General features: G+C 50.2%; 1 protein-coding gene across 1 annotated transcript; it reads left to right on the top strand.

The window, feature by feature from the left end:
- The first annotated feature begins 243 nt into the window (after positions 1 to 243).
- Positions 244 to 22,939, top strand: LOC122488198 (ATP-binding cassette sub-family A member 13-like). The gene is made up of 6 exons (XM_043589414.1): positions 244 to 420; positions 2,085 to 2,200; positions 8,349 to 8,505; positions 13,923 to 14,176; positions 20,213 to 20,405; positions 22,826 to 22,939. The coding sequence occupies exons 1-6, from the start codon at positions 244 to 246 to the stop codon at positions 22,937 to 22,939; spliced, it is 1,011 nt and encodes a 336-aa protein (XP_043445349.1).
- The last annotated feature ends 265 nt before the right edge of the window (positions 22,940 to 23,204 follow it).

The following is a 23,204-nucleotide window of genomic DNA, read 5'->3' on the forward strand; positions in this document are numbered from 1 at the left end:
CCCCTCACTTTGCACCCCTCAGTTGTGCCTTCTAGAAGCTGGGAGCATCGCCCACCCCTCCTCAAAGGGCCGTTGAGGGGACTCAGGGGCAGAGTCCTCGCGCTTAGCCAGCGTGACCTGCGCCCCCTAAGTTCCTGATTAGTGGTTTTCAGTGTTCTCCCCCTCATCACTGGTTGTCACCAAGGGAAAGAAGACGCGTGCCCTTCCTGTGACCCTGACGAGCTGTTGTGTTGTGCCCGCAGCATGGAGAGCATCCGTCAGTGTGGCGTCGCCCTCTGCATCGTGCTGGGCTTCTCCATCCTGTCGGCGTCCATCGGTAGCTCCGTGGTGAGGGACAGGGTGACCGGAGCCAAGAGACTGCAGCACATAAGTGGCCTCGGCTACAGGACGTACTGGCTCGCTAACTTCCTGTATGACATGGTAGGAACTGGGAACGGCGTGCTGCGTGCCTGTATGCCAGGGCTGTGTGCGTGTGCGTGTGTTAGGAGACCCCCGCCGCAGACTGTCCACAGAAGACCGGGTCATTGCGTTGGTAAGAGCGGTTTAGGTCCAGTGTCCGTCTGTCGTCTGGGGCGGATGGCTTCCTGAGAAGGAGGACCAACCAGCCACACACACGGGAGCTCTGGGAACTCACGGACCTGCCCGCGAATGCAGAGTCTCCTACCGGGAAGATGAGACCTATAATCCTCTGTGATGTGCTCTTTTCAAGGGGCCGGAAGGGGAGGTGATAAAAAGCATTAGAACTGACCCACCGTCCACATGCACGTGACCCCCACCCCCCACCCCGACCACAGCCTGATGTGTTCTCCAGGTGTTCCGCCCTCCAGGTCACTGTCTTCCGTCCGGAGGACAGCACCGGTACCCTTTGCAGGCATTGATCTGGATTCAAGGTCCTCCTCGTAGAAAAGCAATAGCTTGTCCTCGTGACCGCAGCTTTCCCGGGGGAGGAGGAGTAGGCGTCCCGGGAGAGAGGAGCGTGCGAGGTGGGGGCGGGTGTCTCCCGGAGCCCAGCAGTCCTTCTCCCCCTTTCTGCAGCCCTTACCTGATTATCCCCTTGTCCCTGCCGCTCAGTATGTTTCTGCCCTGCGATGCCTGCCTTGGGGCTCAAGGGCAGGGAGGAGGGCTTTCTTCCTGGGTGACTGTGCCCCATCTTCAACCAGTTGTTTCTTGCCTGTTACATGGATTAAATCGCTCATTTAGTGGGTAGTTAGGCATCCCTACCGGGGCAGGGAGTGTCCGTGGTGCTGGGGATAAAGCCGTGACCAAGGCAGAGAAGTTTTCCACCCCCTTGGAGACTGTATTCTCACCAGGGGAAGCAGGAAACAGACCGACACACAAGATCCGGGTGGCTTGGGACTAGAGTTATTGAGAGGGTGACTTAGATCAGGAGGCTGGGGAAGGACTCTCAGGGGGACAGCGTGGGAGCTGAGCTCTGAGAGGGAGGAGGCAGCCCTGTGGATGGTGTGAGAAAAGGCTCTGGGAGGGGCTCCAGGAGGAGAGCAGCAGGCGTGTGGCCTTTCCTGGGCCACCCTGATCAGTGTGGGGGCCCCCGGGAGGGGTCTGTAAGGCGGGCTCTGCCTTACTGTCCTCGAGTCCAGGTGTGGGAAGAAGCCACGTGTCCTGGAAGGTGTCTGGGTTCCCGGACCCGTCCCAAGGGGGGCAGGGGGCAGTGGCTGCAGTAGTTTCCCGCAGACCCCCGACGGGCGGTCTGTCTGTCCATGTGCTGGAGCCTGAAGTCTGAGATCCAGGCGTGGTCGGGCCAGCTCCTCCCAAGGCGTCTGTCCCGGGCGCGTGGGTGGTGCTCCCTCCCCGTGTCCTACGTGGTCATCCCTCCGTGTGTCCTGTTCTTACAAGGACACCAGTCATGTCAGATCAGGGTGGCTGCAGGGACCTCCTGTACCTTCATTGCCCCTTTCGAGGCATGTCTTTGGATACAGTGCCTTCCGGAGGTCCCAGGGCTTCAGCATATGCGTGGGGGGTGGGGACACAGTGGGGACACAGTCCCGCCAGGATGGTGACTCCTGGGGGCGAACCCCACTTTACAGACCGTTCGAGATGCCACCCCCTTTTTCTTGTTTCCCCAGATCTTTTACCTGGTTTCCGTGGGCCTGTGCGTCACCGTCATTGCCGCCTTCCAGCTGACGGCGTTCACATTCCGAAAGAACTTGGCAGCTACGGCCCTCCTGCTGGGGCTTTTCGGGTATGTGACGAGAGACGCGGCTGCAGAATTACGGTTTGTTTTCTGGAAGAGAAAGCCCCCTGGGATGGCTTGCAACCCGCTGTCGGCTTCATGATTTTCTCTCTTTTCCAGCAATTACGGTGCTTCTGGTGGGAACGCACGGCAGAGGGACTGGAGCAGGGGGAGGAGCGCCCCGTGGGCCACCCGGCTGGGACGGGGGTGGCGTGGGCTGTCGCCGCACGGCCCCCCAGCCGTCGGCCACGCTCGGGCGGTTGGAAGTGGATTCTCGGTTACTCTCGCTCTGACATTCATCTGGAGCTCAGACGCAGAATCCACTTAGCTCCAAAATTGCCTTTCACAGGAGCGTCTCCCACGAAGCCTCCCGTCTGGCACGTTTTTCCCTCTCCCGCGACGTTAGCGGTCTGGAAATGTGCTGCCTACCTATATCACTTTTCTCAGAGGAAAAGCAGCGAAAGCGGAAAAGTCACTTGACAGATTTCTCATTTTCTTTTTAAACTTTATTCATTGTGAGAGAGAGAGAGAGAGAGCATGTGCAGGGGGAGGGGCAGAGAGAGAGGACGAGAGAGAGAACCCCAAGCAGGCTCTGTGCTGTCAGCACAGAGCCCCACGCGGGGCTCGATCCCATGAGCCGTGAGACCACGACCTGAGCCGAAACCGTGAGCCGGACGCTTAACCGACTGAGCCACCCAGGCGCCCCTGGAGCGTTCCTTTTTATCTTTATCCAGGATCTTTGCTAGGGCTCCCCAAATTATACCCGCCTAGTATCAAGAATATCTAATTATGTGTCTTCTTACACGTTGGGCATGTGTCTAGATCCGGGCTGAGCACGTGAGAGATCCTTGCTGAGAGCAGGGAAAGTGATGAACACGCTAATTCATTATAATTCGAGCCTAATGATTTGTGAAGACAACGCATTCTGCTTTATTTCCGCCCAAGATGACAAGTAAAGTGAGTTTACACACATCACAGTCGGGCCCAGAGCATTTATTTGGGGGACGGAGTTCATCGTCAACAAGGATATGTCATTGTTAGCTGACTGGATGGATGGATAGCTGGCTGGGAGAGAGAGAGAGAGAGAGAGACAGACAGACAGGACAGACAGACCTTTCTGGGAAGATTGATATGGCCACTCACTAACTCTTTGGGAGGAGTAATTAATCACTCCCTCTACACCTCGTCTTCTTCGGTGTAGAGCTTCAGTTCTGTGCCGGGAAGAGTAGACAGTTGATAGAAAGCTCACAGTGGGTGGTAAGAGGCCCCAGTTAATGGATTTTGGGCCCATTGTCCCAGCGAGAACCGTGCTAGTATTGGGAGGCAGTTTCGTTGTCAGGCATAAAAGTGCTGACGGAACCTCCTGTTTGCTGTAGTCCGTGGGAAATTCGGGTTCCTGGATATAAAAGCTTAGTACGGGGATTCCCGCTTCTCTGGGGATGGTCTGATTTCAGTGCAGCGATCCCGTTGAGCCGGTGGTGTCGTCGTGGGTCCTGACGGTGTGGTTAAACAGACCTCGCTGTACCTTACTTTCAGCTTCAGGAAGGCGGAGCTCGTGGGGTTTAAGGTAACAGACAAGATCAAACGGTTAGAAATTCCTGAGAAACGTGGAGGAGTGGTCGCGGAGCTTGTTTCTCTCGTGAGCGCCTTTGCCAGCCTGGGAGGAGCCCTGACCAGTCACCGCGCGTGCGGCCACAGCATTTTCCTGGGAACTGGGGGACGCTCCCAGGTCCTTGCCACACATCCCGGGCCAGCCGGGGTGCTGCCGCTCGGGTGAAGGATCCAGGACTCGGACGGGGGTGTCTGTAAAGGTAGCAGGCGGGGTTGGAGGCCAGGGGACCCCGGGGAAGAAGGACTCCGGGGAGGCCGGCTGGGATCTTGAGGCAACATCCCCGGGGCCACAGGTTTCCTTGTCATTTACACGGGGTTCTTTCTTTGCCGGGGCCCAGGTGGGCAGGGGTGTCCGCTCACCCCTGTCCAGGGAGGGAGGTGTGGAAAGCTGGAGCTGGGAGTCGGGAAGGCTGGGCCCCAGAGTGCCCTGCAGCCTGAGGATGTGGCAGGTGTTAAAAGGGGCTTGGGATTACATGGGGTTTGGAATCTGAAGAAATTAGGGGTCAGGTACGTACACAGAGTCTCAAAGAGACACAGAAGAAAATACCCGGTGACAATTGTCTTGTTTTCTTCCTTCCGGCTCTGTCTAGCCAGGAAAACGTGGCATTTAAGCTGGAGGGTGAGAATTAGCAGCAAAACGAGGCAAGGAATGCCAGAAGGGGAATCTAGTATCTGTGAACAGTGGAAACTGTAAGAACATATTTAGTGCATGTTTCGCGCTAATGGATTGTGAAGACAGGCCACGGGGGCCTGTTCCACGTCTTGGAAAATTCACGCGGTGTGGACGAGAGGCTGGCTTTCCCAGGGAGGAAAACCTCATAAATTCCACAGTAAGCGTGAGCAGCAGACCCCTGCCCAGGAAATGCTAAAGCCATTAAAATGATATAATATTGTATTTAATAGAAGAGTAGAGATTGGCACAAGCCACTGTAGATTTCACCAAAAGATATATTAGGCTCTAGAAGACTATTTAACTTCTAAAAAAATTTTTTTTAATGTTGATTTATTTTTGAGAAAGAGAGAGACAGAGTGTGAGTCAGGGAGGGGCAGCGAGAGAGGGAAACACAGAATCCGAAGCAGGCTCCAGGCTCCGAGCTGTCAGCACAGAATCCAACATGGGGTTCAAACCCATGGACAGTGAGATCATGACCTGAGCTGAATTCGTACACTTAACCGACTGAGCCACCCTGGCGCTCCACTTCTGCCCATTTTTTTTTAATTTTTAATGTTTATTTTTGAGAAAGAGAGACAGAGCACAAGTGGGGGAGGGTCAGAGAGAGAGGGAGACACAGAATCTGAAGCAGGCTCCAGGCTTCGAGCTGTCAGCACAGAGCCTGATGCAGGGCTCGAACTCACAAGCCATGGGATCATGACCTGAGCCAAAGTCGGATGCTTAACTGACTGAGCCACCCAGGCGTCCGTATTTACCTTTTTTTTTTAAAAAAAGAAGAAAAAAGACAGAGATCCTGGAGCTGCAGAGATGTTTATGTGAACCAAGTATTTGAAAGGTAACTAATGAACGTGTAGGAAGAAAACCCGGACAAGCAAAGTGATGGGTGCACAGCTGGCTGGAAGCCACACCCCAAGACTGTTTGCTAGCATAGCCTTAGTGAGTCTGGTAGCGACTCTGGTGGCCTTGTGTGTGTAAGTCTGTGCCTTTGTCTCTGATTTCTTTTTTGCTTCTATAACACTTTGATCTCCTTGTCACATATTTAAATGACATAACCTGGTGTGGAAACTTCATGTAATGAGTACGGTCTCAAATGGGGCAGGAACCAGTGGAAGAGTATTAACTGATCAGTCCCTCAGTTTCTTCTTTGAGTTTATTTATTTTTGAGAGAAAGAGAGACTGCAAGCAGGGGAGGGGCAGAGAGAGAGGGAGACACAGCATCCGAAGCCGGCTCCAGGCTCTGTGCTGACAGCAGAGATCCCGACGCGGGGCTCGAACCCACGAACCGCGAGATCATGACCTGAGCCAAAGTCCGCCGCTTAACCACCTGAGCCGCCCAGGCGCCCGGTCCCTCACGTTCTGATGGGGGCGCTGGGCTTCCCGGTGGGATCTCGAGGCAGCGATGTTCCTGGATTGTGCTCCCGAGGATGACACACTGGCCGAGTGTGATGTACATAATCCTGCTGCACCTTGTGCCGGCCGCGTCCCATCAGATGCCCCGTGAGGTGTTGCTACCCCAACGCCCCCAAACCCCAGTCGCACATTTGACGGAGAGACTTGGCTGGATGCCGTGTCCTATGAGGAGCACGAAGGGCCTGGCCTTTTGTTGCAGAGGCGTGAGAGGACCGACGTGTTCACCTTCAGCTACTTAGAGAGCTGTCCTGTGGAAAAGGAACGCGATTTGTCACTGTTGCAGAATCTGGCCTTTGGATCAGGAGTTTATTTAAAGAGATTTTCGGTTCACTCATAAGAGAGAATTTTATAGCAGTTATTTACAGCTGCCCCGAGATTTAACTCACAGATTGTTAATAACACTTACGTTTCCATTATAAAAATCATTTTGGGGGCGCCCGGGTGGCTCAGTCGGTTGAGTAACCGACTCTTGATTTCGGCTCAGGTCATGGTCCTTGGGTCGTGGGATCGAGCCCTGTGTTGGGGCTTATACGCTGAGCACAGAGCCTGCTTCAGATTCTGTGTCTTCCTCTCTGTCTGCTGCCACCCCGCACTCGCTTGCTCTCTCTCTCAAAAATAAACTTAAAAAAAACTTTTAAATAAAATAAAATGAGAAAACACCAAACTTCTAAAAACCACAGTCCTCTGAAACCTCACGCCATCAAAAATATTGTCAAGAGAGGGGCGCCTGGGTGGCTTGGTAGGTTAAGCGTCCGACTTCAGCTCAGGTCATGATCTCACAGTTCATGAGTTCGAGCCCCGCGTCAGGCTCTGTGCTGACCGCTCAGAGCCTGGAGCCTGCTTCAGATTCTGTGTCTCCCTCTCTCTCTGCCCCTCCCCTGTTCATGTTCTGTCTCTCTCTGTCTCAAAAATAAATAAACGTTAAAAAAAATAAAAAAAAATATTGTCAAGAGAAAGCTTGACCGGGGCGCCTGGGTGGCTCAGTCAGTTAAGCATCTAACTCTTGATTTCAGGTCAGGTCATGATCTCACAGTCGTGGCATTGAGCCCCACGTCAGGCTGTGCGCTGACATCGTGGAGCCTGCTTGGGATTCTCTCTCTCTCTCTCTCTCTCTCTCTCTCTCTCTCTCTCCCCCCCACCCCTCCCCCACCCACGCTCTCCTTCTCTCTAAAAAAAATTAAAAAAAGAAAAAAAAAACCCACATTGGATACTATTGTTTCATGTGCTTGTCAAGGCAGGTGCCTGAGGGAGCACAGCACTTGAGCTATGTCCCAGAAGGGACGGTCAGGGTGTTGTGGTGTCGTGGGAACGGGCTGTTTGATTTCTGTCTCTGCTGCTTTACTTCGTAAGTAGGTGTTGACAGTTCAAAGCACCAAGGCGTCCTGACCTACCTCTTGGGTAGCTAATTTAATTTAATTATTTACTCATAATTTGATTCCTCGGCACGGCAGCTGTTTAAGAACACTTGCTTAAAAGCGTTCACTTGCACTTTGCACATTCTGGAATAATTTCCATCGTTGCCCAAATTCTGAGGCAGATTTTCGTGGCAAGAAGCTGCTGGAACTGTGTATGACTTTATGTGCGCTATTATATTTATTATAGTTTCTGGGATATGAGGATGGGTCCTTTGACCCAAGGGCTCATTCTGATGCCATGGATTCCTATGGAAAAGGAATTAATAGCCCCCTCGGTGGGTGGGGCCTGGGTCTCACCATTTGGGGGTCTTAGACTCTCCAGAGCTACTTAACAGATTAAGGAAACCCTGGGCATTCAGAAGGCACTTGAGTATTTCAGGCGAAGCCGCTAAATCACGCTAAGAAAATGGTGACACCTTTGCCTCAACCGTGTAAAGAGCACGTGGGGACGTGGGAGAAAGGTTGGGTTTATTTTATCATTATTTTTTAAATTATTTTTTTCTAATATTTATTTATTTTTGGGAGAGAGAGAGAGCGAGCAGGGGAGGGGCAGAGAGAGAGGGAGACACAGAATCCGAAGCAGGCTCCGGGCTCCGAGCTGTCAGCACAGAGCCTGACATGGGGCTCGAACTCACAAACCGTGGGATCATGACCTGAGCCGAAGTCGGACACCCAACCGACTGAGCCACCCAGGCGTCCCTAAATAGGAACCATTTGCACTTTACTGGTGAGGATCGGAGCAAAGAAGCAAGACCCAGGCTCGCCCCTTTGAGGGAGGGGCGTGGGGACGTCCGCAGACTTCCTCCAGGTCGGGGAGGCCCGGGTGCAGGTGCACGTGCTGCCCAGGGGTTGGCCCTACCCAGTGTTGCTGCTGTTATACCCAGTGCTCCCTGGAGCTTCGCAAGTGAGCTGTGTGTTCAGGGGGATTTGTTGTCAAAACCATAATGTGTGTCTCTGTTCACCGAGTGAGAAGCCACCAGGCCAACCAAAGTCTATGCTTCTGTCTTGTCACGGGAAAACACACATGATTTTTCCCTTTATTCCTTAGATATGCCACTCTCCCATGGATGTATCTGATGTCCAGAATCTTCTCCAGCTCGGACGTGGCGTTCATCTCCTACGTGTCCCTGAACTTCATCTTTGGGCTCTGCACCTTGTTGATGACCATCATGCCCAGGCTGCTGGCCATCATCTCCAAAGCTCAGGTCAGTGGGTGCCAGCCTCACAGCCCGGGGCACCCCGAGGACGTGCGTGTTGTCTCCTGCCCCTGCCGTTGGTTTTCCAGCTGGAAGGAAAGGATGACGTGCCAGTGTGCACTGTCTTTAACCACCGGGAAGAGAGACTGACCCTGATTAACCCAAACCCGTGCGCCATTAGGAGACCCGTGCTCAGGCCTGGCGAGAACTGACCCAAAACACACAGTTTGTGCTGCTGCGCTAGCAAGGGCAGGCCCATGTTCGCCGCCGTGTCTCTGTTTGTTGATTAATTATTGATAGGCGCTTGCAAGGGCGAATGAAGGCATGAAACGTGTCCCGTCCAAATGTGTCAGGAATAGGGGTCAGGTGCTCCTCTCTGGGCGGTCACATGCTTGCTATGGGTTGGGAACACTGCCGTGACTCACCATGCTCTGCGAACGCAAGAGGGCTGGACCAGAAGGTGGATCTGCCCCCTTCCCTGTGAGCCCCGGAACATCCCTGGTTTGGTCACTTTCCGAGTGTGCCCTGAGAAGGGCCTTCCTTTCCCCCGGTGTGACAGTGAGAGGATGCGTCTCGAAGCCTCTCTCCCCCAGGCGCTCACATTAGTGAGTCACTTTTTGGGTCCCATCCATCCGTCAAGCTGGATCTGGTGGTGTCCCGGTCATGCACCTGCCGCCTGTTTCCTCCCCCTGAGCCAGCCTGGGTCTTGTCTGCTTTACCCCTCCTCAGTCTCCCCTGCACTTCCCCTGGGGCCCGATGTCATTTTGCACTTAGTTGTGTCGTTTTCTTCCCTGCTTTCCGCTCCCAGCATCCTCCACCGTCCCTTCCGACTCCCTGCTGTCTGCCTGGACTTGGAGTCCTTAGGCGTCCAGGTGTGTGATTGACCGGTGGGCCGAGAAGTTGGTCCAGAAAGGGCTCACCCTCCAGTGCTGCTGGCCTGTCTCAAGCAAGTCGGGGACGGATGCCTGCCTCATCAGGGCAAGCTCACGTCCTTGGGCCTGGGCTCACAGAGACCCTCGATGTTCCAGGGGTGGCTAACATTGTCTCCTGGTGTTCTGCCCCACGTTGGCGTGGAAGCACCAAGTACGGAAATAGTCGCTATGCATTCGATGGAGGAAACGATCTGTTTGGGGCAGTTTTGCGGATCAGGTGTTGATGCTGATCTGTACTAATGTGTAGCCTTTGTGTACAAAACCCTAATACTACGATCGGGCTTTAGCTAGAGGAGGACACTGAAGGTAGAGGAAATAGTACACACCTTCCCTCCCAGCCCTCCGGCTGTCTGCCAGGACCCGGGCCTCGCAGGGGTCCTCGGGAGCTGTCAGGTGGGAAAGAAAGTAGACTCGGGAGACACTCCTGCTAGTGGGAAGGGTGAACCCTAGGGGACAGGATCACAGGAAGAAAGGGGAGGAGGCGAGATCATCTGGACCCAGAGAGGAAACGAGTCGGGAGCCTTTGTGTCCGTGACCTTCCAGCACAGAGGTCAGCTCCGGTTACAAACAGCATCGCTGATGTGGAGAGAGATCAGTTCGCAACAGGTTGTTTGCAGGACAGGGCCACACTCGATTGTTAACAAATAGTAAGAGAGATCTTACTGTGTTGCCAAGGTCGTTCATTCCCTTTGCGCTCTATTTGGATATTATTTACCTAAGAAAACCAACATCATAAAGGGGTGATTTCAAATACTCACTTGTAAGCGTCAGAGCAATACTTATGTTCTTACAGAATCAATCAGAACTGACTGGGTTCTCAGATTGTCCTTACGAGGCAGTGAACCAGGTTGTATTAACCATCGTGCCTCTAAACTGTGATGTTAATCGGGGTGTTGTAATTTTTACCAAATCACAGTTTTTAAGCTGATTTTTTTTTTTAATTTTAAATGGGTTTTCAGTTTTGAGAGAGAGAGGGAGAGAGTGAAGGAGGGGCAGAGAGACAGGGACACACAGAATCCGAAGCAGGCTCCAGGCTCCGAGCTGTCAGCACAGAGCCCGACACGGGGCTCGAACTCACCAACTGTGAGATCATGACCTGAGCCGAAGTCGGACATTTAACTGACCGAGCCCACCAGGTGCCCCGAGCTGATCTCTATAGAAAATGCATTTTGAGTCTAACTCACGATCTCAAACAGCTTCCTTTCCCGCTGGGGAGAATCTCTGTGTTTCGGGCGAGGGAGGTCAGCGGAGGAAAAACTCAGAGTTTCAGTAACTTATTTCTTTGCACACTCCATCAGTTTGCAGTTACCTTAAATAAGACACGTATGGATTGTTATTCCCTGAATTTGGGCAGCTGTCTCCCGTCGTATATGTGGCTTATCTGTCAGTTCAGTTCAGCATCTGTGCACCACCAACAGCTTTGTTTTTGTTGGCACAACTGTGAATTCCTTAAGGCAGATGTGAAGTCCTCATCGTTAATGTGTGGCTTCCTTGGGGCCCCTGGGGGGCTCAGCTGGTTGAGCGTCCGACTTCGACTCAGGTCATGATCTCACAGTTGGTGAGTTCGAGTCCCATGTCGGGCTCTGTGCTGACAATGCAGTGACTCTCTTTCTCTCGCTCTCTCCCTGTCCTTCTGTCTCTCTCTCAAAATAAATAAATAAACTTATTTTTTTTTTAAATATGAGGCTTCCTTAGTTACCAGTTCCTGAGTCAGAAACTGTAGTATTCTACTGTTTCTACATTATAACCAGTGAGAGAAAATCCTTTCATGTGGTACATTGTTTGATTCAGGGACACAGTTTTATGAAAACTGGGATTAATAAGTCCCAGTAGGACTGGTTGAAATCTATAAGGAGTGGTAGGAAGTCAAGACAAGAGGTAAGGGACAAGTAGATGAAGTTTTCATAACTTTCCCGTGTCTGTATGCAAAAGACAATAAGCCGTAATGAAACAATTCATGCCCCTTTCTTGAATTTTCTGTTGCTCCCAAATGACATAATTTAAAAAATATTTTTTTAATCTTTATTAATTTTTTGAGAGATAGAGACAGAGCATGAGTAGGGGAGGGGCAGAGAGAGGGAGACACAGGATCCGAAGAGGCTCCAGGCTCCGAGCTGTCAGCACGGAGCCCGACACGGGGCTCGAACTCACGAACCGCGAGATCATGACCTGAGCCGAAGTCAGATGCTCAACTGACTGAGCCACTCAGGCACCCCACCAAATCACATTATTTAAGACTACATTTATACAAGTCCGGCTGTCAGTTTTCATCGTAAGGGAAAACTGGACATTGTCCAGGATGAAATAGACAATTGATGATTTTGTAAACTTTAATGGTGATATGGTATGCCCCCTGCTGTGTATTATAGTGTATACAGTATGATGACTTTGCACCCTTATAAAATATTACTGTTCAGATCAGTTTTTGAATTTGACCATAAAGAGACAGTGACATTGAACCCATAATTCTTGAGGCTTAATTCTTGATTGTGTTTCCATAGCTTTGTCTGGCAGGTGGTTAATGTGGTCTTCCTGGGTTACGTGCTTAGCTACCCCCCGTCTTTAAAAGTCAGCTGAAAAGACCACTTTGCAGTGAATTTTCTCAAGGCTAAATTCCTTGGTGGAGAGATTTTATGCTTCGGGCCAGAAAGATCAGGGTCAAATCCTGGGCCTACCACGATGTGGCTTAAACACATTCATCAGCCCCTTGAGCGTGTTTCCTCAGTGGTAACTGGGTCTACCAGTCAGGACTTTGTACGTTTATGGAGGGAATGGACTGCAGTGATGTTCCATCAAGCTTCCAGTACGTGGTACTTACCAGGAAGTCCTAATGGACGATGATTAACACTCTGACAATTCTAACCTCAATTATGGAATAGAGCTCACATTCATAAGATACCACTGGGTAAGAAAAATAGTAAATTTTATGGCAGATACATACATTTATATGTATACATTTAAAAAAATTTTTTTAATGTTTATTTTTGAGAGACAGAGACAGCGTGAGCGGGGGAGGGGCAGAGAGAGAGGGAGACACAGAATCCGAAGCAGGCTCCAGGCTTTGAGCTGTCAGCACAGAACTCGACACGGGGGCTCAAAGCCACGAACCATGAGATGACCTGAGCTGAAGTCGGCCGCTTAACCGACTGAGCCACCCAGGCGCCCCCATATGTATACATTTAATTTGAAAATGGTATTGTTCAAGTATGCAGCGTGTCCTATGTTGTTTTTTCTTTTCTTTGCAATCATCTATGTGATGTTTCCTTCTGTTCTTTTATTCGTCTTTGTCCTTGAAACACTTAAGAAAGACAACTATATGTATATATTAGAGTTTTTACTTATTTATTTTGAGAGAGACAGAGACAACACGAGTCGGGGAGGGGCAGAGAGAGGGAGAGAGAGAATCCTAAGCAGGCTCTGCACTGTCAACACAGAGCCTGATGAGGGGCTCGAACCCACGAACTGTGAGATCATCACCTAGAGTCAGACGCTTAACTGACTGAGCCACTCAGGCACCCTGACAACTACATATGTTTAACATTTACTTAGGCTAAGTTTGAAGGAGGCATTTTATGTGTGATTAACATGTTCCCAGCGACAACTCCCAGTATTATCCACCCGTTTGAACACTCATGTTGCCTGTGACTGAGAGTGTCACTTATAACATTTGCCACAGGCCGGGTGGCTTGAACAACAGATACTTACTTCTCACCATTCTGGAGACTGGGTGTCAGAGATCAAGCTGCCTGTAGAATCAGGTCTTGGTTAGGACCCACTTCCTGCCTTGCAGACGACCTCCTCCCAGCCGCGTCCCCGCACAGCAGGGGCGGGAAATGCTGGTGTCTCTTCCTCTTCCTACGAGGGCACTGGTCCCATCATGGGGGTTCTGTTTTCATGACATCGTCCAACCTGAATCACCTCCCTAAGGTCCAGCCTCCTAATACCATCACGCTGGGGATCAGGGCTGGAACCATGAACTTGAGGGGCACAAACATTCAGTCTATAACCTTTCACCACGGGCCCCGCAAGTCCATGTCTGTCTCACAGGAAACGTACATTCATGCCATCGTAGCAGCCCCCAGAGTCTTCACTTACTCTATCTTCAGCTCAGAAGTCTTCTCCGAGGTCTCCCCTAAATTGGGTGGGGGCAAGACTTCGTGATGCAGACGAACTTCCTCTCCACCCATGAGCCTGTGAAGCAGACAAATTATGTGCTTCCAAAGTACATCTGAGGTACAGGCTTAGGATAGACCTGCCTATTCCAGAAGGATAACTCGGAAGGAGGAAGTAGGTTTAGGCTCCCACGCACGTCCACCCCCGGGCAATGCAATACCACTAGACCTGAGGCTTGAGGATCATTCTCTCTGGTTCCGTAGCCGCCCGCGCGTGTCGCTGAGTGGCTGGGGCAAGAGGGACCTGGCACATGGGATGGCCAGGGAGACACGGAGGGTTTCAAGAGCTGTCAGTCTGATGTCTCTTTCTTTCTCTACACAGAGTCTGCAGAACATCTATGACGTCCTCAAGTGGGTTTTCACCGTATTTCCTCAGTTCTGCCTGGGGCAGGGGCTGATCGAACTCTGCTACAACCAGATCAAGTACGACCTGACCCACAGCTTCGGCGTCGATTCCTACGTGAGCCCCTTTGAGATGAACTTCCTGGGCTGGACCTTCGTGCAGTTGGCCTCACAAGGCACCGTGCTTCTCATCCTGAGGGTTCTGCTGCACTGGGACCTTCTGCAGCGGCCGCGGTACGTCCCGCGGGGCTCAGCCTGGGAGGGCACCGACCTTTGACCGAAGAGGGAGAGAGAGCTCCATCTTGGAGATTGCAAGATAAGAAATTCGTCCCGTCAGTGCTACACGCAGTTATAATGAGTGAAGATTGTGATTTTTTTGTCGGGTTTTTTTCCTCTTCTTTCCTTCTTTTCTTTTTTAATTTTTTTAATTTTCTTTTTTATTTTTTAAAATTTACATCCAAATTAGTTAGCATCTAGTGCAACGATGATTCCAGCAGTAGATTCCTTAATGCCCCTTGCCCATTTAGCCCAGCTCCCCTCCCACAATCCCTCCAGTAACCCTCAGTTTGTTCTCCATATTTATGAGTCTCTTCGGTTTTGTCTCCCTTCCTGTTTTTATATTATTTTCGTTTCCCTTCCCTTATGTTCATCTCTTTTGTCTCCTATGGGTACAGTCATGTGATATTTGTCTTTCTCTGACTGACTCATTTCACTTAGCATAATACCCTCCAGTTCCATCCACGTAGCTGCAAATGGCAAGATTTTATTCTTTTTGATTGTCGAGTAATACTCCATTGTGTGTGTATATATATATATATATATATACACACACATATATGTATGGTATATATATACACATACATATGTATATATACACACACATATGCATATATATGTATATGTATATATACATATGTATAATGTATATATGTATATATACATATATATGTATATATGTATACATATATGTATATGTATACATACACATATATGTATATACGTATACATACACATGTATGTATATATGTATATATACATATATATGTATATACGTATATACGTATGTATATACGTATATACGTATATATATATACGTATATATATACATACCACATCTTCTTTATCCACTCATCCATCGAGGGACATTTGGGCTCTTTCCGTACTTCGGCTATTGTTGATAGTGCTGCTATAAACTTGGGGGCGCATGTGTCCCTTCTAAACAGCACACCTATATCCCGTGGATAAATGCCTGGTAGTGCAATTGCTGGTTAGGGTGGTTCTAGTTTTAGTTTTTTGAGGAGCCTCCATACTGTTTTCTAGAGTGGCTGCACCAGCTTGCATTGCCATCTTCTTTTCTTTTTTGATCGCTGTGAGTCACCAACCCTAGGAAGGAGAACGTCAAAAGATCATACACCAACCTGTGAGGGGATCGTTCCAATGGTTTCATTTTCCCCTATGGAAAGAGCTCAATTTCCCAACATGTCGGGTGAATTTCGTTGGTACCATAACAACTCATTAAAAAAATTTTTTTTTACTATTGATTTATTTTTGAGACAGAGACAGAGAGTGGGGATAGGGGCAGAGACAGAGGGAGACACAGACTCTAAAGCAGGTTCCAGGCTCCGAGCTGTCAGCACAGCACGACGCGGGGCTCGAACTCATGAACCATGAGCTCATGACCTGAACTGAAGTTGGACGCATAGCCGACTGAGCCACTCAGGCACCCTTAATAGTTCTTAAATTTACATATACCCCATATATGAACCCATAATAATATAGAACTTACGTTTATGTTGATGTGTCTACTTACATAGACACACAATTATGTACACACACACGTCTCTGTTATTCTAAGTGGGATTTAAGTGGCTTTGCCAAGATGTCTAGAATATTGCCAGGTAGCACATTTTCGATGGCTGCCAAACAAATGTGCTTTCCTGGGTCGGCCTCACAGTGACGTGCCTCTCCCTCTGTGACCCATGTGGCCCACGTCCACTGACTCGCTCTTTCCAGGAGCTGTGCATTTCTCTCTAGATTCAACTGTGAGAGGGATCCTTCACGGAGAAATTACTAATGAGGACCATGTCCCTGGAGAGAACCTGTTGAGGATCACGGGCATGTTACTAATATTTTGTGGTGAAGACTTTATAGACTTTTTCCTGTCCATCCTCTCAAGGCACGCTTCCTTTATAATTCCTTCCAATCTGCTACAGCAGTGAACCGCTTTGAATACAAATCCTAAAGGCTATCTTGAACTGGGCACTTTCACTCTGGGGTCCATGGATTTCCAGTATATGACTGAATTTGGAAGAGCATTCTGAGTGCTTTTCCAGCATAATTGGTTCCGTGATTGGCCTTCGTGAGTTTAATTGTTTTGAAACCTAAATTGTAGAATCCCCTTGGATGGATTTCAGGGTGCCCCAGTTTCCAGTAGCATCAAAAGACTTTTCTATTCTATTCTATTCTATTCTATTCTATTCTATTCTATTTCATTCCATTCCATTTATTTTATTTTTTACTTATTTACTTTGTGAAAGAGAGAGAGAGCAAGCCAGGGAGGGGAGAGAGAGAGAGGGATAAAGGGTATCCCAAGGAGGCTCCGAGCTCTCAGAGTGGAGCCCCACGTGGGTCTTGAACTCACAATCTGTGAGATCATGACCCCAGCTGAAACCAACAGTCAAGATGTTTAAACAACTCAGCCACCCAGGCCCCCCAAAAGATTTCTTTTTCAAAGAGAAGTCTTCCCATATTCCTCTGCGGAGCATAAGTTAAACCATATTTTAGAATAATGTCTGTGCTATCCACAGTAAATAGTCGGTATTTACTGCTCTTTGTCAGCGGGGAGGCCACAGGGCACTGAAATTCAATCTGATGGAGACGCTCGCTGCCTACCACTCCTTATGGATGGCTACTACAGTGACCATCCCACCAAATTAATTTGTTTTTCTAAATCCACGTCTAGTCGGGTCATTAATCATTGCCTAAAGGAGAAAATCCAAGGTTCTTAGTCAGGCCCCCTCAAGTTGCCCTGCTCGTGCTCCGTAAAGCTTTCCGTGACCCTTGCTCTACACCCGTGGGTGGCGTTTGCCTCTGGTCACCTGCCCAGTCGGGGTCTCTGGCAGGACTGACCTCTCTCACCTCCAGCACCCAACTCCCAGGGCTGGCCTGATGCCTTCCAGCCTGTCTTTCTCTGCCGGGACCACAGTGTCTTTTTACAGCGTTTACGTGTTCCTCTGCTCTGCCTGCCTGTCAGTTCCTTGGTGCGGGAAGTCTGGTGCTCTAGCTGGATCGTGGAAGAGAACAGGAGGACCCTGCCCCCTGACCCTGGCACGGTCGGTGCTGGTCCCCCGCCCCTGCTCAGCGGCGTGTCCGTGACCAGCACCCGATGCTGGTCCTGAGAGATGAGCGAGCGAGCCTACCTCCTTGCTGTCTGTCCTAGGCTGTGCTGACCTTGAACCGCAGCCTGCTGCTGACCTTCGGCCGTGTGCTCAGAGCCCAGGCCTCCACTAGGACCTGAGCCCTGGCGGAGTCCCAGTCAGGCCCAGTGCCTCCGGACACCTTCTTGCCTACACTCTCTCTCCGGTCTGGAGCTGGGCTTTGCTGTCTGTGCCTTTGCTGGCTGGGAGGGAGCGGGCACGGGCCCCAGGACAGCATTTCTCTGCCGACTCTCTGGTGCCCATGCGTATTCCTCCTCAGCCCGAAGTTTTCTGAGCACAGTTAAGGATGCACTGCATGTTGGGTTGTGAGGTGACCAACGGGAAGTGACTCCAAGCCATTGTCCTGCGTCTGTTACAATGACCTGACATGTAAACAAATACACCTTCCCGCCCCTACGCTCCCCCCACAACCCTGAGATCAAAAACTCTGGGAATGCATCGAGGAGATACCTGTACAGCTTTCCAGGTGATTCCTGGCTCAGAGCTGCTGATGGGAGAACTTGGGAATGGGTCTTGGAAACAGGGAGGAAGAAGGGTCTCAGTCTCACCTCGTTGAGTCAGGAAAGGCTGCCGGAAGGGCCAGGTGCACTGGGGGGGTCCAAAGTCACACCTGCAGCCAGCAAAGGGGGAAGTGACCCCCCAACAGAAAAGTGTGACATGGGGTGAACTTTCACACGTTGAACACACCATTGTTCCCTTCACCCCACAGAGCACATCAGCCTCTCCAAAGTCATTAGCCACTCTGTACGTAAACGCCCTTCTTGTTTTGTTTTGTTTTGTTTTAACACATTAGAAACCATTATGTTCTGTGGCATCTGGGTGGCTCAGTTGGCTGAGTGTCTGACTCTTGATTTTGGCTCAGGTCATGGTATCACAGTTCATGAGTTCGAGCCCCGCATCAGGCTCCAAGCTGACACTGCAGAGCCTCCCTGGGATTCTCTTTTCTCTGCCCCATCTCCCCCCCACCCCCACTACCTTGCATTCTCTCTCCCTAAACAAATAAAAAGCCATTACGTTTTGCTAATTAAAATACATTAATTTCACACACGAGCTTATGTATTTCAACTCTACCATGTAATCCTTGTTCACAATACGGAAGACAAGCATTCCAGAAGCATTCCTGCGCTGATACGATGATCTTGGAGTAGTGATTTCTGTAACTTTCCATTGTTTTTGTTTTTGATTTGTTTCTCGTGCTTTTGCATGTTCTGTGGATGGCGTCCTATAACACATACTTCCAAGTAGCTACCTGTGTTCTCTCATCATCGAGGTTGTGTGTTGAATAAATTCTATCTTTGTTCAATGGTGATGTCAGGCACAGAAAAAGTAATAGAGAGCGGGGGCCTGGGTGGCTCAGTCAGTTAAGTGTCCAGCCCTTGAGTTCAGCTCAGGTCATGATCTCATGGTTCATGGGCTCGAGCCCCGCATGGGGCCGTGTGCTGACAGGTGGAGCCTGTGTGGGATTGTCCCTCTCCCTCTATCTCTCTGTCCCAGCCCACTCTCACTCACCCTCCTCTCCAAATAAGTAAATAAGCTTAAAAAATAATAATACAGGGGCACTGGAACCTGGCGGTGGGCATTTTATGTTATATGCCTTTTTATCTTAAAATGGGTTAGGACTCCCAGGAAACTGCAGAATTAGTGCAGAGACCCTGTGTGCCCTTCTCCCACCTGAACTCATTTAACGTACCAGAACCCATTTAACCCATTTAACGATCAAAACACGTTGGCATGTTACAGTGTACAGGGGAAGCTGAAGTTTACTTTAGAGTTAAAATGTGCCAGGTGGAGAATCATAAGAAAGATTGAAAACCGAGCAGCTCCGATCTGAAACAAAGAAATTAGAGTTGAAAATTAAATTCGTGTTCATCCGACACTCACTAAATCCCTTGTGTGACAGTCTGCTTACACCATCCAGCCTGAACCATGTAACTGTAGCCTTTGGGCTGTTCTGGAAACGCCGACTTTATTTAAGTGACCTATTTGTCGACAGTACTTAGATGACTCCTTGTGACAGTCTTGTGATAAATTCTTCCTCCCCCTCGCACGAAAGTCTGGCATAACTTTCTTAGCTGTAAAATTGAAAACCAGCCCTAGTTGGGCAAACATCCACTTTGCTGTCTTTTCGGAACACCATGCGTTTCCTTCGCGTTAGGAGATAAACGTGGACTCTTGTTCGTTGTCATTAAACCCGATGGCAGAAATGGGGCGTGTGCTCAAAGCTGATAGTGCTGTCTCAGGGCCGCATCTTCTTCTTTTTTTTTTTTTTTATTAAAAAAGTTTTTTTCGGGGCACCTGGGTGGCTCAGTCGGTTAAGCGTCCGACTTCGGCTCAGGTCATGATCTCACAGTTCGTGAGTTCAAGCCCCGCATCGGGCTCTGTGCTGACAGCTCAGAGCCTGGAGCCTGTTTCAGATTCTGTGTCTCCCTCTCTCTCTGCCCCTTCCCTGCTCATGCTGTGTCTCTCTCTGTCTCAAAAATAAATAAACATTAAAAAAATTTTTTAAAAAAGTTTTTTTAACGTTTATTTATTATTGAGAGACAGAGACAGAGCATGAGCAGGGGAGGGGCAGAGAGAGAGGGAGACACGGAATCCAAAGTAGGCTCCAGGCTCTGAGCTGTCAGCCCAGAGCCCGATGCGGGGCTTGAACCCATCAACTGTAAGATCACAACCTGAGCCGAAGTCAGATGTTTCACCCTCTAAGCCACCCAAGTGCCTCCCAAGACCGCATCTTCTGTGTTGACAGGTGTCTGACCTTCCTCGCCCTCCCTCTCTTGGACTCTTCGAGTTCCTGTTCCCACACGGGAATGAGCTCTTCACTTTATGTTCCCAGAGGTCACACTGCCATCCAAGGCACGGTCACGTTTTCCAAGGATGTAGATGTGGAACGAGAGCAGATACGAGTGTTGAAAGGAAGGACCAGAGAAGACCTTCTCGTGTTATGCAACCTTAGTAAAAGCTATGGAGGCTTCTTCAAGAAGACCACCGCTGTGCAAGATATCAGCGTGGGCATACGAAGAGGAGAGGTAGGTGCCATCTAATCGTACCCCTTTCTGTTACAAACCCGTGTATCTCCAAACTGTGGATTCTGCTGTGTTGTGCTCAGAATAGCTGAGGTCAGAGCTGAAAGTCTTCGCATTTCTGGAATTTCTACAAAACTCAGTAGACACAGAATCTAAGTGGAGAGTCTATTGGCTCTTTCCCTGGGGAAACTTTGTTGCCGATGGCATTTATTCGGTTTCATAATTTTAAAAATTTCACGTGGTTGAGTTTTAATCGTTATTTGGGCTGCAGGATGACATTTTATGGAGTGCCAATATTTTCTCAACCCAACTCATTAAGGGGACCTGTTCTAACTCTTCCTGGGACGTCAGTACTTTTTAAATGGCCAATTAAGCCCACCGAGCAAAATGCTCTTCCGGAAAGGCAAAAGAACAGTCACACCAAAGCGATAGCTCAGAATTGCTTTTCATGGGATGGCATAAATTCTAGCAGGAATGTTTAATCAGAACCGATAGAAGCCATGCAAATTGTTCCTGATCTGTGCTTAATTGCATAAAAAGAAACCAAGTCTGAAGATGATTACCTTTAATTAACTGTTAAAAACATGAGGTTCCTTGCACTCATATTGTTACAAGCTCCTGAGGCATTCCAAGTAGGTTACACGGTTCCCTGAGCGACAGTGAGGCTGTGCTGTGAGCAGACAGCGGCGTTCTGAGGTGAAGTGAAGCCCGGGGACCGATGTAAACCGATCTAGGAACGGCCTCACGTGCTGCACTGTGGTTTGTGGCTGCAGAGGACAGCACGCTAAGGAAGGAGTGTTTTCATGGTTGCTATTTGCCACGGAACTCAGAGACTCATTTTGCAACCTGTGGTGTCGTATCGAACTATTTTTTTTAACTTTGCTTCAAAAATCCGCTTCAGTGTGGCCGCTACCTGTCCATGGTAGTTTTAAGCCGAAGGGTACTAGAAAAACTTGGAACGCTTTGTAAGGGAGATGCTCTGAGATGATCCCAGATGCCACGTATACTGCGTTCTGATTGCTCAGCTTTTTTTTTCCCTTTTAATGTTTATTTTTGACGGAGAGAGAGAGAGAGAGAGAGAGAGAGAGACAGAGCATGAGCAGGGAAGGGGCAGAGAGAGAGGGAGACACAGAATCGGAAGCCGGCTCCAGGCTCTGAGCTGTCAGCACAGAGCCCGACGCGGGGCTCGAACCCACGATCCGTGAGATTATGACCTGAGCTGAAGTCAGACTCTTAACCGACTGAGCCACCCAGGCACCCCTGTTTGATGAACTTGCTTGATGGACTTTTTATGAACGTGGCGGGTTTAAATGCTATGACGTAAAGTGCTTTGTGAGAGCCGGTAGACGAGGCGGAGATGACTGAGATATGTCCCTGTCCCTCTAGGAATTCATAACCGGGTAGGAAACGGAGGGCCGTGAACACAGTGTGTTATGTAGCAGCGGCCGTGCGGCTCCTGGCAGGACGAGGGTGACAGCACCTGAGTGGCACTGCCTTGGAGCTGCAGGTCCAGAAATGGCAGCTGGACCCCGTGTCAGATGGTGCGGGAGACCCAGTGGGATGGGAAGGCATGGATATTAAAGCAGGTGGCAGTTCAGATGAGCAGCTGTCGTCCGGAGTCCCCAAGTAGGGTCCTGTGCTTAGGTAGGGCACAGCGCCAGGAAGCCCAGGATGGGCACTTTGCCAAGATTCAAGGAGCCAGGTCAGCCGGGGTTAGTAGACAGAGAGCCAGCTTTTGCCATAAGCAAGAGAGGTCTTGGGGGGACACTGTAAGAGCCACACAGACCGTCTGTATCCTAGAACCTCCAGCTGAGAACATGCTGCGATACGAGGTCAAGACCAGGTCTGGAGAAGACAGCAAAAGGGCCTTTTTTTCCCAGGGAATACAGGACAACAGTGAACCCCCAAACCACGAAAGGCGTTGACTTGGTGCTGAGTGTCAGAGTTTAGAACTAACGTCTGTCTTAACTAATGTCAGGATCAGCCTAGATCTGAATTGGGGGCGGGGAGAAGAGGCGGGGGAGGGGGGAGTACTTTGTGCAGTGGAGTCAAGGGCATAATGATTATAACGACGTGGCTTCCAAAAACCGTGGTCCTCCCCAGACGGACACAGTTAGGACCTTGAGGGGATGGGAGGTCTCCGCACAGTCCCAGGTAGCTGCTTTTACTCTGTCTTCTGGGGTGTTGCTTACACGCATTTACTGGTCCCCAGTGGTCGTTGAAATGGTTACTCTGCTTGGCCGCCAGTAGAATTTCCAGAGTGCGTTGCCATCTGCAGAGTGCTCGATACAACCGGGTGACGTCCAGGGTCTGCAGGTATCGAGGCGCAGAAACACCAGCTCCGAGCCGGCTTGAAGTCGTGAAAGTCAAGGCCGTCTGCTGTAATTCAGAAGTTTTTTCCCTTTCTCGTTCCCTCCCGACAGTGCTTTGGGCTCCTGGGGGTGAACGGGGCCGGGAAGAGCACCACGTTCAAGATGCTGAATGGAGACACCCCTCCGACCTCAGGACACGTGGTCGCCAGGACTCCCACAGGGTAAATCCAGACGTGGTCTTTCTTACTGGGTGTGCACAGAATGAGGGGCCCTGGAACCGAGCTCCACGTGCCCCTCCCGGCGAAAGGGAAGAGCGGCCAGAGGGTCAAGGGCGCATTGGCCAATGCAGCTAAGGCTGACCTCTGCTGTGGTGCCCGATGGGGTGGAGGTGTTGGGCCGCTGGCTGCTGAGTGGGCAGGACACGAGGCGGGTGCTGGCTCTAATTGCTTTACGAGCAGATCCAGCTTCAGACGCCCCCACCCGTGCAGAG

This window comes from Prionailurus bengalensis, chromosome A2 (genome assembly GCF_016509475.1).
Source record: "Prionailurus bengalensis isolate Pbe53 chromosome A2, Fcat_Pben_1.1_paternal_pri, whole genome shotgun sequence".
In the NCBI taxonomy this organism is placed as follows: Eukaryota; Metazoa; Chordata; class Mammalia; order Carnivora; family Felidae; genus Prionailurus; species Prionailurus bengalensis.